A 16,577-nucleotide genomic window follows, 5' to 3' on the forward strand; every position below is an offset into this window, starting at 1 on the left:
CGGAAGCAGGGTTCCCATAACACAAGATGGCTGTGTTCACAGTGGAGGCGGGGTTCCCATAATGAGCAGTAGTGAGCAATCAGCAGGGACCTGAGGCTGTGTGGTGCCAGGCCAGGGCAGGGGACCTGAGGCTGCGCCCCCCCGCCCAGTGGGGCTTGATGGGGGACCTCAGGCTGTGCCCCCTGCCTGGCAGGGCTTTAAGGGGGGGCCTCAGGCCACACCCCTGGTGCTGGGCTGGGGGACCTGAGGCCATGCTCCCTGCCCTGGTGCCAGGCCCGGGGACCTGAGGGTGCACTGGGGGACCTGAGGCTGCACCCCCCACCCGGCGGGGCTTGACGGGGTGGGGCCGGCTGGGTCTGGATCTTGCCCAATGGGGGTGGGGCCAGCTGGGTCTGGGTCTTGTGCGATTTCAAGGTGCACGTGGGTGGGCGGGGACTTGATTCTGGGTCCCATGGCATGCCCCAGACTCTGACAGGAGGAAGATTTTCATATATATTTTACTAATTTTCTTTCATCTCTGATACTTCTATTATAGAGAAAGGGCAAATAGCAATATTAAAATATTTCCTCTAATTAATTCCCTTTTAATGTGAACGAATTTCGTGCACCGGGCCACTAGTAGTCAATAAGTGGAACATAGGATTTGAATCCAGGTGATCTGGCTCCAGATGCCTTTTAATGAGTACATAATACCAACTTCTTCAAGTTGAGATTCAGTGTTTGGTAGAATGTATAAGTCTAAAGCTCAAGAAGAAATTTTTGCTGGTGATGATACATTTGGGGATCATTGGTGTAACTCAGGGTTTCCCAACTTTAGCAGTATTATTGGGCTAGATAATTCTTTGTTTTTAGGGGCTGTCCTATGCAATGTAGGATGCTTAGCAATATCCTTAGCCTCTACACACTAGATGCCAGTAGCATTCTTCCTCCAGTTGTGACAACAAAAAAATGTTTCCAGACATTGCCAATATACCATGGGGGGCAGAATTGCCCCTGGTTGAGAATCACTGAAAGTCATGAGTATGGTTGAAATTATTATTATTATTTTAAAATATATTTTTATTGATTTCAGAGAGGAAGGGAGAGGGAGAAAGAGATAGAAACATCAATGATGAAGGAGAATCATCAATAGGCTGCCTCCTGCATGCCCCCTACTGGGAATTGAGCCCACAACCTGGGCATGTGCCCTGACCAGGAATTAAACCATGACCTCCTGGTTCATAGGTCGATGCTCAACCACTGAGTCATGCTGGCCTGGCTGGATGAAATTATTTAAAGAAAAAAGTATAAACTGAAAAGAGACAAGGGGCTAGTACTGAATCTTAACAAATTTCAAAATGTAATAGCAGAAAAGGAAGATGGGCTGGCTAAGGATAGTAAGAAAGAATGGCCAGAAAGGAGGACATTTAAAATGTAATAAAGTTAAAGAATACTGCAAGAAGGAACAAGGGGTTAACAGTGTTAAATGCTACTGATTTTGTAAAAGAAAGATTGACAAATGTCAATTAAAAAGCACAAGTTCATTGGTCACCATAGCAAAAGCTATTACAGTTGATAATAGGATAGAACCCAGATTATAGTGGAGTGAAGAGCAAAAAGTAAGGCACTGCCAATCTTTTGGAAAGGAAGAAGCAGTAGCTGAAGAGGGTTGTGGGATCAGAGGATTTTTTTTTTTTTTAAACCTGACAGAGACTTGAGAAAGCTTAAAAGTTGATGGATGGTTCCAGTTCTTTGAACTGACTTGTGACAAAGAATAATCAATAGTGTAATGTTCCTAAGGAAGCACAGGTAGAAGGACTGGACCTATGTTGGGTGGAAACAGTGTCCCTGTTGTAACTGCAGGTAAAGTGCCCAGTATGATGCACTTTCCTGCAGACACCTTACATTTATCATTTCTAAGTAAGAAAATACCTTTCCCACAAAACCTGTAATTGTTCCTGTATTGCCTAATATTAATATTACTGTTCTCTGCTTTAATTAGCCCATGGAACCCTCATCTTCTTTCTCATCCTTATCCTTTTCCCCAAATCTTTTGCATTTCCAATTATAATGTAAGTTGACATAGAGCCCTCTTTTTCCATTGCCAAAAACAAGTGCGTATTTTTATTATAGCTCAAATGTCACTTCTTCTCAAAGCTTTTCCTAGGTCTCTCAGCCAAATAAAATTTTATGTATTTAGCATGAAAAGAAAAACAGAAGAAGGGGCAATGTCAAAATAAAAAGTATTACGTTACTGTGTTATGAATTATTCTCATGAGAGCGTCCTGTTACTCAAAACATTTAATTCTTTACAATTGGAGACACATCGATTGGTTGCCCCCCTAACGTGCCTGGTGATTGAACCTGCAACCCAGGCACATGCCCTGACTGGGAATTGAAGCCACGATGCTCTAACCAAAACCGCCAGGGCTTTTTTTTTTCTTTTATTATTAAAAAAATGTTACAAATAATTTGATCTTACACTCCTTGCTTAAGTAAAACAAATATAACACAGCACACCAATTGTCAAATAAATGTGGATTCCAATGCATCCACCAAGTCAGCATCCACCAAGTCATCCCTGTGGATTGTCTGTTCTTTAGAAGCACAATAAATTTGGAGAGGGCTTACCAAACTTGCTCTAGGTCAATCTACTCTTGTGGTGGACTCTACTGGAACTGGATTTTAGTATTACCCTGAATATAGCCAGTCCTTTGGACCAGCGCCTTGACCTGAAGCAATTGGTGGAGGAATAAAACGATAACATGACCTGGCTCTGGTTAACATCTTTATGAATTTGCTTTGATGTAAGGCTTCTGTTTCCAATATAACATTTTGGTTGCACACTATTGGCTGGTTCTTAAAACACTTGAGTAATCCAATTTACCTTAGTGTTTTCCAAACTTCACCGAACTCCAGTGAAATTTGTAATTTTTACTACAAGGTTGAGGAGCCCGTTGTATATGATCCGGAACCATTTCCCAATCGGTTCATTTCTTTCTGTTATACAGTATTTGCCCACTTAGAAGACAGCTTCAGATTATCTGGTAAATTCTGTGCAGACAGACCAGTTGGAGTGAGCATGGACAACGTGTGAACTCACATCTCCCACTTCCACATTTTCCAGTCCCTAAGGCTGGGATCCCCAAATCACTCCTCTGTCACCTGAAGCACCTGGCCTAGAGGCCACAACCTCCTCCTTGTCCCACGAAGCCTGGGGGGTGGTGTCTGCCTCCTCTTGCTCCTCCCAGGCGTTCGCTCCTCGTCCCACTCTGGTCGCGAGGCCATTTCCAGCACCTTCACGCCCTGGCTCCGCCCCCTCCCGCTCCCCAACGTCCTTGGCGTCTGGCTCGAGCCTGCGCCTGCGCGTGCGCCCTGGGGCCGAAGTCGGGGCGCGCGGTGGCCGGAACGCGGAGAGTGGCGGGCGGTGCAGCCAATGGGAGGCGGCGATGGCTAGCGGCTGTGAGGCGGGGCCTGCGCGGGTGTTAGGTTCGCGCGAGGCGTGACCTAGTTGACAGGCTGTGAGGTGCTGCTGTGGCGGAGTCCGCGGGGCTGAGGCGGGTGGGAACCGAAGCCGAGCGCGGGTTGAGGGAGGAGGGCGGCGACTGGAGAGCTGCGAGCGGCGTGGGACCCGGAGCCTTTTTCACTTTTTCCCTCCCGAGTGCCCCCTCCCAATCCTCCCACTCCACACCACCCTGTTTGCCCGTGAGCCTGGGGAACTTGCAGCTTAAAGCCAGCCACCCCCACGGCAACATGTACCCCAGCAACAAGAAGAAAAAGGTGTGGAGAGAGGAGAAAGGTAACGGCCTGCCGAGTCCTGGGGTGCGGGTGGGGGTGGATAAGGGGTGGGGGCGGGGGTCAGGGCTGTGTGTGCTCCCGCCTCGCGCCCGCCCGACCGGTGTCGCCTCCCTCGTGTGTCCGTGCGTACACACCCGCGCTCCCACCGGCGTGCACGCGCCGCCCCCGGGCACCTGCCGCTCGTGCACGTGTGGGCGCACGCCCCTCGCTGCTGCCCGCTGCGCCCAGTCACCTCCCGGGACAGGGCTGCCCTAGCCTCACTCGCGGCGTGGCACCCGCTCCACGCCGCAGTCCCCGGGCCCGGCACAACTTCCTTTGGTTCCCCACCCGGGCTCCACACTCCTGCTGGGACTTTCGCACGCCTGGCCGGCGTGTCCCACGGACACGTGCCCGCCGGCGGACACACGCGCTGTGGCAGCTATTGCGCCTCTGCTCCCACTCATTAAGGCGCTCTTCGCCACTGCCTACCACTCCCTCGGTTTGCAGAGTGTCCCCACCTTCGGGTGCAGATCCCTTCTCTTGGTCCCCCACTTTTGCACCGCAGGGTGCCTTGAAACCTGGAACTCTTCGGGGAAACCTCAACAAGCGTCTTGTCCGTGAGGATGAGTGCCATCAGAGACATCTAAGTGGGCTTTTCTCTGCGCAGGGTGTTTCTCAACATTCCACCCCCATTCGTAGTGTGAAGTGGCTCAGAGAAAGGGTGTGAGACATGTCTCTTTCTGTGAATGAACCCACCCGACTTCTGAGCATGTCAAGGCTTATCCAAATCACTGAAAGTGGCACTGATTTCTGTAAGACACAGAAGTGTGCCTGCCACCCAACTCTCTTCTTTCCTCTTCTGTTTTCTCTCCTATTTCTGGCATTATAGTTAGGTAATATGTTAAGGTAAAACTTGAAACTGGAGTTTTTTTCTTCTTTTCACTCCTTTTTATTCTTTAGCTTTTTTACAAAAATGATGCGGAAAGTACTTACATTTCTATCTGCTGAGATATACTAAACCGGTGTATGGCGTGAGGTCGAGTGAGGGTAGTGCATATCTCTCCGAAGTATCCCATCTTCTTTATAAAAGAAGGATATGGAGTGACTAGGTTGAAAGTTGATTTCCTTGATAATAGTTCTCTAAAACCTATAGATTTTTATCGCAAGTCCTGGCCTCTGTAAACACCTAGGCAAATAGTGGAAAAGAAATGAATGTGGGAAAAGGATCCTCTCTATAGGGGCTACTTCAAACAATGTACAAGAAAAGGGATGAAAAGGGAATTTTTCCCCCCCAATTAACTACTGGGAAGATTTCACATAACAACTGAACAACTGGTTAAAATGGTTTTTAAGGTATTAAAAGAGTAGGTTGTATGTCATTTAATTATGTTTTAATGATTATGATCATATATAGAACTAAAAATTCTGTTGTCGCAAAACAAATGCTGTTGAAAATAATAGCCTGATTATTACTAAAGTAGTGTGAAATAATTGTTTTGTTTTTGCAGTAGCAATTACTTTACTTTCAATAAGGATTTACTTTGTAAGCACTGAAAAATCATTTATACCCATTTTTATTGATAGTCTTGAAATGTTAGCTTTGCATTATTGATAATAACGAAGGCAAAATAATGAAAGATATGGAGATTGATTTTAATACATGAATCATTAATGAAATTATAGTGATTACTTAAGAACTATTTTTTCTGTCATAATAGACAATGTTCCTAAATAATTATATTATAATTCTTCCTTCATTTAACATCTACACAGTTGAACTGTGATAAGCAGGCTTTTTAGAATCTTCATTGTCTTAATTCTTAGTTTGCTACTAATTATAAGAGGAAATATAACCAAATTAATATTTTCTAAATAAAGAAGCACATGCACAATTAAGGAAGGCATTTAACAAAATACATTTATCATGTCCAAACTATCCTATTTTTGCCTGAAGTTTAATATTAAAGGGAAAACTTATTGAAGACTTTAATATATGTCTCTGTCTTATTAGGATGTATATTTTTTGAATAGTTAATATTTTAAAAATACATATTATACCATCAAGAAGGAGCTAAGGATTTTCAGTACAGTAGTTAGTATTAAAGAAGCTGATGGAATTCATGACCTTTTTCCATTTATTGCACTGGAGAGGATAGTATCATATTTTTGGAGCTGTTATTTAAATCTAAAGGCTTACCCACCTCATTGAAATGTCAAGGTATTGTATAAACATTTTAACTTAGTATACCATCTACTAAGTAGGTCTGCTTACTTATATGCTTAACAAAGAAAGGATTTATTGCAAAGGTGGAGCATTCTTTAAGGAAAAGTTTTGTGTAATACCAAAGAAACTATTTAGTATGTGTATGTAGCTTTCATTGTGTCTCGTTGTTTAAACAAATAACTAAGGAGTTCTCCACATATGTTAACTAGATGTTGTTGATCTAGTATTTTGAATCCTAATTCAAAACTACTTAATGTGTATTATAATTTCAAGTACTGAAACTTAAATTATCTCATTGTTTTATCTTATTGTCTTATTATATAGATTATATAGATCTTGTTTTGTTTTAAGTGTCCACACTTAAACTTTTAAATAAATGCAGTGACAAAGACATATGTACCTTCTGACACTTATTAAAACTACAGTTGCTTCATATATTTCAACCTGATTAGTGATGTTCCATATTAGTGATCTGAGCTTTTTTAGTAGTGCTTTGATAAGTTCTAGTCATCACTTTTCCTGTTGTGTGATTATTTAAGTTTACTATCCCCTTCACACTTCCTATTCCATCAAGACCCCATCCTCCTACTAAACAGATGATATTGCCTTTTTTTTTTTTTTTTAAATAAGAGAAAGTTTATTTAGGAGGTAGAAGTGAGTTTTAGAAGAAATGGGATCAGCAAAAGAAGGGCCTTTGGAATTTAGGAGACAGAGACCGGGCGAGGGGGCGGGGGTGAGAGAAGAGAGAGAGAGAAAGAGAGAGACAGTGACACTGGGTGTTTAGAGAAGAGAGGAGAGGTTTGGGTGGAAAGGGAGAGGGAGAGAGAATGAATGAATGAGTGAGCACGTTGCAAGCCCTGGAGAAAGATGGGATTGGGGAAAGGCCTGGGCGTGCTCTGTAGAACTGCCAGAAGTTGCCTTTTAATTCATGGAGAAAATACATGTCATATAACATAAACAACTGCATAGTATTATTTGTCTCTTTCTTCTCAGGTTCTTTGTCTCTTCAGCTTTGTTTCTATCTTAAAGCACTTTTCTTCTCTGTTTCTAAGATTAACCCCTCTGTACTGTCACATCGCCTGAATTCTTTGAGATCTTGTGCTATCATTTATTCCCTTTCGGGTATGTTTAGTTTCTGAGTGTTTTCAGGTTCCTCTCCTCAGCCTATATGAATGCTCAAGTCTCTTCTACCCTAAAGTAGCCTTCCTTTTGATATCATTGTAAATAATCTGGTTATTAATTAACAGAAAAGGAACAAAGGGAAGGCCAGATAATATAGGCATACCATTTATGCCGGGTAGCTGAAGGTCTGTTCCACTCGGACTGAACAAAGGAGAAATAGATGTATACTTAGTAAGGTCTGGGTGACATAGGGAAGGTACTCAGTCACACCTGTGAACATGTCATTGTCCAGAATAGGTGTGGCTATTGCAAACTCGGGAAAATTTGATATACATGCCATATAACATGAACAACTGCTTCTGAACAAAGGAGCTCTCTCTCTTGCGCACTTGGCTACTGGCTCTTTAGTCACGGATGCACTCCATTGCATTTGCCCACATGGCTCACTGCCATGTAGACCCCCCACACAATGTATTGATGGACTACAACTAGTCTGATACTACACTGGACCAAACTCCACCATGGAATGGAAACTCTGGACACTGGCTTTGCTTTTAGCTCTACTGAATTCCCAGTTGTACCACTTCCAAGACTGGTTTAAGGGAAATGGGACTTTGCAAGCCAAAGGATGTAATTCCATGCAAATAGAGCTTTCTACTATAGTTCATCCTCCCTTGGGGGCCTCCGGAAATGCTTATTCCAATGGTACCCCAAGAACCCCACTCCCACTAGCAAAGGAGAAGGGCAATCCATGCAATTCTCCCATAAAACTTTCATCTTGGAGTTTGCTATTTTCATTTATTTTTCTCAGTCTCTCATAGCCTCTTGGATCCCAGTTACACTCTAATAAAACTAGTTTTCTAAAGTCATTGTGTAATAACAGTGATGATGGTATTAATATGAAATAGTTACTGTTACTGTTTGAGTCCTACTCTTTACTTTTCTAGGTACTTTACATGGGATCTCATTTAATTCTAACAACAAAACTCTGGGGTATTATACTCTAGGGTCAAGAGCTTTGAACACCATATTCATGGATTTGAACCCTAGGTGTAATGCTTTCTGTCTGTAACATCTTAGGTAAATTATTTAACCTCTCTATTTTAGTTGCCTCTTTTGTAAGTTGAGAATAATACCTACCAACCTATCTCAAAAGGAAACTGAGACATAAGGAGCTTAAGTAACCCAAGATCACATAGATTTGCATGATTTGGCATTAGAACCCAGACCATTTTGTTCACCACTTTATTCTCTTTTCAGTGCTTTGAGTGATGCAGTTGATAAAACCAGTGATTTATTAATTTTTATTCTTTCTGATCTTCCTGTAGCAATTGGTAATAGCTCTTCTCTTCTCCATATTAAAACTCTTTGCTGGTTTCCACATCACTGGGACCTTGATTCATCATGTGCCCCAAGTGACATCTAAACTTCATTTCATTTTGTCCACCCCCCCCCTTTTTTTTTTAGCTTTGCTCTCCTCCCTTCACTTTTTGCAGGACTAGAAGTTTAGGTTATAATTTCCAAAATCTCTAGCTAGACCTCTCTCCTGAGTTCCAGATTCTTGATTGCAACTTGAATGCCCTTTAGGTATCTTAAATCAATAGTGTTGACCCTTGAGTATTGTGATTTGAATATATCCATCTGATTAAAATACAGCTTTTGTTGCTGTTGTTGTTTTGTCTACTTATGTGGCCGAAGACAAGCAACTTCTAGGAGTGGGGAAAAATATTGGTTCCCTGTTTCTTGTTCACTTGTGTTTACATTAATACTTTCTGCAGTTTATTTCTTTGGAATAATTTTTCAAAGTGATTATTTTGTGTTAGAATATCTAATGCTAGATACTATCTTTAAATCCATTACCTAAAGTTTAATACCTTGTAATATGCTGAAAGAAAATTGGAGAGGGAGAATACAAACTTTGGTAAAGTATGTGATATAAGACAGCTGACTTACAGAATCAGTGAGGATGCCAGTGTCAGTTTTTATATTGACTAGTAGTAATTTTTAATTTCTTCCTTATTTCTTTAGGTTAAAAATATAAATATAATTATATACATTTTTTTCCTTGTATCCTAGTGGATAATTTTTTGTACCTTCTGGGATATGCATAATTAACTTTGAATATTAGTGGTCTACTTTATAGGATAAAGGTTTAACTGTTTAGCATGGTGTACAAGTTCCTATACGTTTTTGTTTTAACTTTTGTTTGAAGCTACTTTTCACTTCAGTGGTCACTTCCCTTTTCATAGTATATCTTGCAGTTTCATTAAACTATTCTTATCTCCTTATCTTTGTTTACATTATTCTTTAGTCTGAAATATCCTTTTTACCTCTTCATGATAAAATTCTGCCTGTTAGGAACCAACATACACATCACCTCTTTTGGGGAGCTTTTCTTGAGAAGGCAGTACAGTATAGTGGCAAATTGTATAGGCTATAGTTTCTAATGGAGATATCTGACAGGATTTTCATGGGAAGTTCTCTTGCTTAGGACAGATTACTGAACTTTGATGTGCTTTATTTCTCTATCTGAAAATAGAGATACTAATACTATTTGTTGAGTTGTTGAGAAGATTATTTCAATAAAATTATATATGTGAAGTACCTGGCATACGGTGAATTCTTTATAAATGACACCATTATTATCAATTCTAAGATGCATTTAAAAATATTTTAAGCTTGTAATCAAGATATATATTTAAAGTATTATTTATATCACTTCCAGACAGGTGTTATTAAATTAAAAGTGCACTTTTATTGTTGATGGCATCTTCAAATTAAAATATCTAGGTGACTGCCTTTCTTGTGCTCTTAGCATCCTATCTAATAAAAGAGTAATATGCAAATTGACCATCACTCCAAGACACAAGATGGCCACCCCCATGTGGCCAAAGATGGTTGCCCCCATGTGGACACAAGATGGCCACCACAAGATGCCTGGCAGGGGAGGGCAATTGTGGGCAGTTGGGGGTGACCAGGCCGGCAGAGGAGGGCAGTTGGGGGAGACCAGGCCAGCAGGGAGGGCAGTTAGAGGTGACCGGGCCAGCAGAGGAGGGCAGTTGGGGGAGACTAGGTCAGCAGGGGAGGGCAGTTAGGGGAGAACAGGACTGTAGAGGAGGGCAGTTGTGGGGGCAGGCCTGCAGGGGAGGGCAGTTGGGGGGGACCAGGCCTGCAATGGAGGGCAGTTGCGGGGGGACCAGGCTTGCAGTGGAGGAAAGTTGGGGGGGACCAGGCCAGCAAGGGAGGGCAGTTAGGGGTGACCAGGCCTGCAGGGGAGGGCAGTTTGGGGGGACCCAGGCCTACAGGGGAGGGCAGTTGAGGGGGACCAGGACATCAGGGGAGGGCAGTTGAGGGGGACCAGGACATCAGGGGAGGGCAGTTGGGGGGGACCAGGCCTGCAGGGGAGGGCAGTTGGGGGGGCAGGCCTGCAGGGGAGGGCAGTTGTGGGGGGACCAGGCCTGCAGGGGAGGACTGTTGGAAGGGGGGACCCAGGCCTGCAGGGAGGGAAGTTGGGGGGGACCAGGCCTGCAGGGGAGGGCAGTTAGGGGTGACCCAGCCAGCAGGGGAGGGCAGTTGGGGGTGACCAGGCCTGCAGGGAAGGGCAGTTAGGGGCAATCGGGCTGGTTGGGGAGCAGTTAGGTGTCGATCAGGCTGGCAGGCAGAAGCGGTTAGGGGCAATCAGGCAGAGGCAGGTGAGCGGTTGAGAGCCAGCAGTCCTGGATTGTGAGAGGGATGTCCCAGATTGGAGAGGGTACAGGCTGGGCTGAGGGACACCCCCCAATTCACGAATTTCATGCACTGGGCCTCTAGTTTATACATAACTATTTTAGGATTTAGTGTTTTATTTATGTAACTGTTATTTTGTCTCATCCATTTCCTCTTTGTCTTGTGAACTTCTCAAGGTCAAGGATCTCCTTTGTATTTGCAATGTGTAAACAAATCACCTGGTACACAGTAGACTGTCAATAGATGTTGGTTGGAAGAGTTTTTTTTATTTTTCTTCCTGCTAATATAGTGTTAATTTAACATCTTTTAACACTACAAAGTAGAGTCATTAGATTTGCATTTAGGTGTTTCTCAAGCCCACATTGATTCTTTTGGTAGTTTAGCATGGTTAATATTTAAGTTATAAAATAATTCCTGATCTTAAAAGTTAAATACAAATGGAAGTTCTGCTTTTATTTTGCAAGAACGCTTACTGAAGATGACCCTAGAGGAAAGACGCAAAGAATACATAAGGGACTATGTTCCCCTGAACACTATTCTATCGTGGAAGGAGGAAGTGAAGGGCAAGAGCCAAAATAATGGTAAGTTTCTCAGAATATTTTTCAGGTAGATACAGTACTGTTGCCTTTTTTTTTTTTTTTTATGACTTCTGCAGGACAATTTTTGGCAAAAATGAATAACAGGCATTCAATAAAGAGATGACAGTTTTGCTATTTTAAATCATTGTCAGTTGTCATTTAGTTATTTTTAACAATCTATTATATATTATTTAAATTTAGAAAATTATTATTTTTAATTTTTTTTTAATCCTAACCCTAACCTTAACCCTAATCATTCTAAAATACAGCACGATTATATTATGGTACTCCTTTATGGGTACTTTTAAAAAATTATTTTGCAGTAGTTTTTGGAGCAAATGATGTTAGAGATTATGGTGTGGCCCTTTGAGTTTGTTTTGATTAGGTTTATTTATATTGGATTTCTTCAATTTTATTTTAAGGATTGGATATATTTCAAAGACAGTTCATCAAAAAGAATAGAGAAAAACCAAATACATTTCACATAATTTTAGAGAAGAGCATACAGGGTGTCCCTAAAAAATGTATATACCACTTTAATAGCTGATAGCTCAATTTTGAAAATGAAATGCATTTTTATAAACACTGCCTTTATAATTATTCAAAGTGTGTTTATACATTTTTTTTGGGGGGGAACTCTATTTTGTGTGGTCTGGCATTATGTCTACGTATAAAGTATTTGTATGACAAATTTACTCTTTCTCAAACTTGTTATGATTTAGAGTCTAGATTGAGGGAAAATATATGTATTAGAATATAAATGAAATTTTTAGTATTACAAAGGTTCATGGAATAAAATTCTAAAAACAACATAATAAATTTAGTGTATATTTAATATGTTTATCTCTGAATTAACATTTATTGGTGTTTATGGTCTGGATGTTAAGTTTAAAAGAAATAGGGTGCTTTTTAGGATATGTAACAGTTGAGAAACAAAGGTAATTTTAAGAAAGGATATTGGAGCATGCTGATTTCACAGATTGTTGTCTTTGATGGAACTATACAGGATATTATGGCCCAGAATAAGAAGACTAGCATGGAGTTTCTATGGACAAAATCTGTGGGAAGTAGCAGCCAAATTAAGCTTTAGAACCTGTGAAGAAAACACATTGACCTGAGAGTTTGGGGCTTTAGACAGAATTTTGTTTTTCTAGGAAGGCAAATCATGTGGGTTCTTTTAGACTTTTCTCTGCCTGGAAAAGTGTGCCCTTGGGCAAGTGGGTAGTGTGTTTACCCCTAGTTCTAATGGGAGTCATTAGCTGATTGGGATGTATAGATCTGACCTCCTTGCCCAGTGTCTTAAGTAAATGCAAGTTATTTTAATAATAGTCTAATCAAGACATCATTGAAAGAGTAGGTAGTGCTGTGTAATGAAAATACAGAGCTAGAGACCAAAAGGACAGAATTCTGGGCCTTCTCTGACCTAGGGCTATGTGCCTCTTAATATTTGGATCTCAATTATTTATTTTGTTTATATGAAGCTGGTATTGAATACTTCAGCTTTACTTTTTATGCTAATAAACCTCTCTTTTTCCAGTGCTTCATTCATCTGGTTTTCTTTCTTTGTCACAGTTTTAGCTGGTCAGTTTTCTAAGGATGCAGTACATGGTGTTTTTTTAAAGAAAATTTTGATTCCTGAGATAGAGGTAGATTCCTGTTGCTGCCACAACAATTGACAAAGCAGTAGTGAAACCCAGGCTGCATTGCCCAAGGTTGGCTTAGCTCACCTCTGCAAAGAGGCTTGGCCTTTATGTTGGCTGCTTCTACTTGAACATTCAGTATGTAACAGTGTAGGGTTGAACTGGGTTATTAAGAACTCAGTGTTGGGTGTTTTTAGAGACACTAGACACCAAAATATGTCCCCCAATCAGATAAGATACATTGAGTGACATCTGACATTGTTATTCCCAAACAAGATCTGGTGTATTTATTTAATCCTGTTTCCCAATATGAGTGTTATAAGTGACTTACAACTGCTCTATGTATTTCAGTTTTTTCCTTCATGCTTTTTGAAAATGACAGGCCTTCATGGGGAACTAGGTGATATGATCAAAATTGTATTTCTATTAAATAGTGCTTTATTCCCTTCATTAAATGTTAGTTGCTCCTCTCTGTTGTGATGTAGAAATTGGTGTCTGGCCCCTTCCTTTTTCATGAAACAGAATGGCTCATTCTACATGTAATATCTATTAATTTCTTTATATAATATATACTAGAGGCCTGATGCACGAAATTTGTTCAAGGGTAGACCTGCCTTCCCCCTGCTGCCGGCTTTGAGGCCCTGTGGCCCCGGCCCCATGGCCTGCCCACACCCACCTTGGCCTGGCACTGCCCCTGTCCACCGCCACACACCCCTGGTTCCCCGGTTCTGCGGAGCCCTCCCCCCCCCCCCCCCCCCCCCGGGAATGAGTCTGGCACCAGTGTGTGTCATAGTGTGGTCATCTATTCAGTCAATTTGCATATTACATCTTTATTATTGTAGATGTTTTCTAAGTGCTTTCTTCTAGTGTTATGTATCTAGTCTTAGATAACTAAAATATTGGTCAAAAAAATTTTAGTATTCTTACAGTTTGAAAGATCTTTGAAAAATATAAATTCAAAAAATCAAAGGGCAATTATAAATATAGTTATATTTTTATATTTTATTTTGAAACGTTTAAGCTTATGAATTAACTGCTTATAAATGTATATGTGTAAGTATTGATATTTGTAGCTTTATTTTTTAAGTATGAGATTTAAAACTAAGTTTTAAAAGAAGATAATTTATAATTCTTTGTCACATAGTTTCTTTTAAATTTAGTAGTTTATTATTATCTTTGTTTTTGTAGAAGTTCATTTAGTCTTGATATTTATAATTACATGGAAACTTCTAAGCTGTTATTTAAAATTTTTTTTTACTTTGCTCAGTTTTTTTTTTACTTTAATTAACTGCTTCTTGTTAATATTGTAGTAGAAAGTTTAAAAAGGAATGGAGAGACTGAATATGTTACTCATATTTTGACTTTAATCTGTCCTAATAAAAGGAAACCAAAAATTGCAAAACAATATAAAATCAATGTTTGTGTAGAAAGGAGGAAGCAAGTAGATAATACAGGGTGGGGCAAAAGTATGGAAAATAATCCTTTATAATAAAACCTTAATATGCAAATTGACCAAACGGCAAAATGACCAGTCTCTATGACATGCACTGACCACCAGGGGGAAGATGCTCAACGTAGGAGCTGCCCCCTAGTGGTCATTGTACTCCTACAAGGGGAGTGCCGCTCAGCCAGAAGCTGGGATCACAGCTGGCGAGTGCCTCTGCTGCAGGCGGCTGGTAAGGAGCGAGGGGTCCCGGACCGCAAGCGCCCTGGACTGGGGAGATAGGGCCTAAGCGAGCTGGTGGACATCTCCCAAAGGGTCCTGGACTGTGAGAAGGCGCAGGCTGGCTGAGGGGCACCCCCCCACAACATGCACTGGGCCTCTAGTAATTAAAACATTGTGGACCAATAGTTTTTTTCAAAAACATATTTTTATTGATTTCAGAGAGGAAGTGAGAGGGAGAGAGAGATAGAAACATCAATGATGAGAGAGAATCATTGATTTGTTGCCTCCTGCATGCCCCCTATGGGGGATTGAGCCCGCAACCCAGTCATGTGCCCTTGACTGGAATCGAACTCGGGACCCTTCAGTCCGTAGGCCGACGCTCTGTCCACTGAGCCAAACCAGCTAGGGCATGGACCAGTAGTTTTATTGCTAGCTTTACCCAGTGGCCAGATAAGTTTCTATTGAACGAGTACAAAAAACGTTTTACATAAATGTTAAAGGCACGCTTTAAAATTAAATATCCATTGCATTTTGAAGTTATTTATTACATATTCTTACAAGCTAATATCTTTTTAAAGTATGATACTTTGTAAAACACTGTAATATGAAGCTAGAATTCTCATGATCTTTCTGCAGTGTGTTACTAAATAATAATATAAGAATAAACCATGTTTCGCCTACTGACAACTGTAAACCTGCTTTTACCGCAATGTATGTTCACATTGACATACTACTTTGGTAGTATTGGAAAGCTATGGATCAGAAATGGTAAGTAATGAGAGATGATAACTAAAACAGAAGTCCATTTGTTTATTATTCATGTTCATATTTATCAATACTATTAGTAAATCTCTGGAATTATATGCTTCTAATTATTTCTTCCTCTGTGTTAGCAATTATGTAATAATTCTCTTTTATTTGTCAGTTGCTTTGTTGTAGAAAATTTAAAAATTCTCATCCCTCCTATTATATTGTGTCTCTAGCACCTGGAATAGTGCTTCATGAATAGGTAGGCTCAATTAGTATGTTATATAAGAATATCTCAGAGGTTAACAGTCTACAAAGGGCAGTTCTTTTTTTCCAAATTTTTTTCAAACTTTAAAATGAGCATTTAAAAACATATAAAAACTAGGGGCCCGATGCACGAAATTTGTGCAAGAGTAGGTCTTCCTTCCCCAGGCTGCCGGCACCAGCTTCCCTCTGGCACCCAGGACCCGGGCTTCCCTGACAGCATCAGCTTCGTCCGGAAGGTTGTCCGGTCTAATTAGCATATTGCACTTTTATTATTATAGATAGAAAGTATAATGAAGCTTTATGCTCCCATTTCTCAGTTTCAACAGTTAATATGTGGCTAATTTTATTTCACCTATATCAAAGCCCTCTGTACCTTTCTCCAGACTATTTTGAGACAATTCCTGTACATCATATTACTTTTATTTAGAAATATATCTATGTATGCATATGTATATATTTCTAAAAGATAGGGACACATTTGTATTGTTTTAATATAACCACAATACTATTATAACACCTAAAATTAATAATTCTTTAATATAATACAATACCTAATTAGTGTTCATATTTTCCTACTGTGTCATAAAGGGTTTTGCTTTCTTTGTATAGCTGGTTTTTTTGTGTTTTTTTAAAATATATTTTATTGATTTTTTACAGAGAGGAAGGGAGAGGGATAGAGAGTTAGAAGCATCGATGAGAGAGAAACATCGATCAGCTGCCTCCTGCACACCCCCTACTGGGGACATGCCCGCAACCAAGGTACATGCCCTTGACCGGAATCGAACCTGGGACCCTTCAGTCCGCAGGCCGACGCTCTATCCACTGAGCCAAACCGATTTTGGCTGTATAGC

At 40.8% G+C, this 16,577-nt stretch overlaps 1 protein-coding gene across 4 annotated transcripts in view; it reads left to right on the forward strand.

Moving 5' to 3' along the window:
- The first annotated feature begins 3,448 nt into the window (after positions 1-3,448).
- The window catches only part of MACROD2 (mono-ADP ribosylhydrolase 2), a 1,970,509-nt gene continuing 1,957,380 nt past the window's right edge, over positions 3,449-16,577 (forward strand). For all 4 annotated transcript variants that reach the window (XM_080685397.1, XM_080685398.1, XM_080685399.1 and 1 more), the window contains exons 1-2: positions 3,449-3,778; positions 11,293-11,409. In XM_080685397.1, the coding sequence (XP_080541523.1) occupies positions 3,733-3,778; positions 11,293-11,409 (163 nt within the window). In that variant the 5' untranslated portion in view covers positions 3,449-3,732. The remainder of the gene's footprint in view (positions 3,779-11,292; positions 11,410-16,577) is intronic.

The sequence above is a fragment of the Plecotus auritus genome (assembly GCF_963455305.1).
Source record: "Plecotus auritus genome assembly, chromosome: 8".
In the NCBI taxonomy this organism is placed as follows: domain Eukaryota; kingdom Metazoa; phylum Chordata; class Mammalia; order Chiroptera; family Vespertilionidae; genus Plecotus; species Plecotus auritus.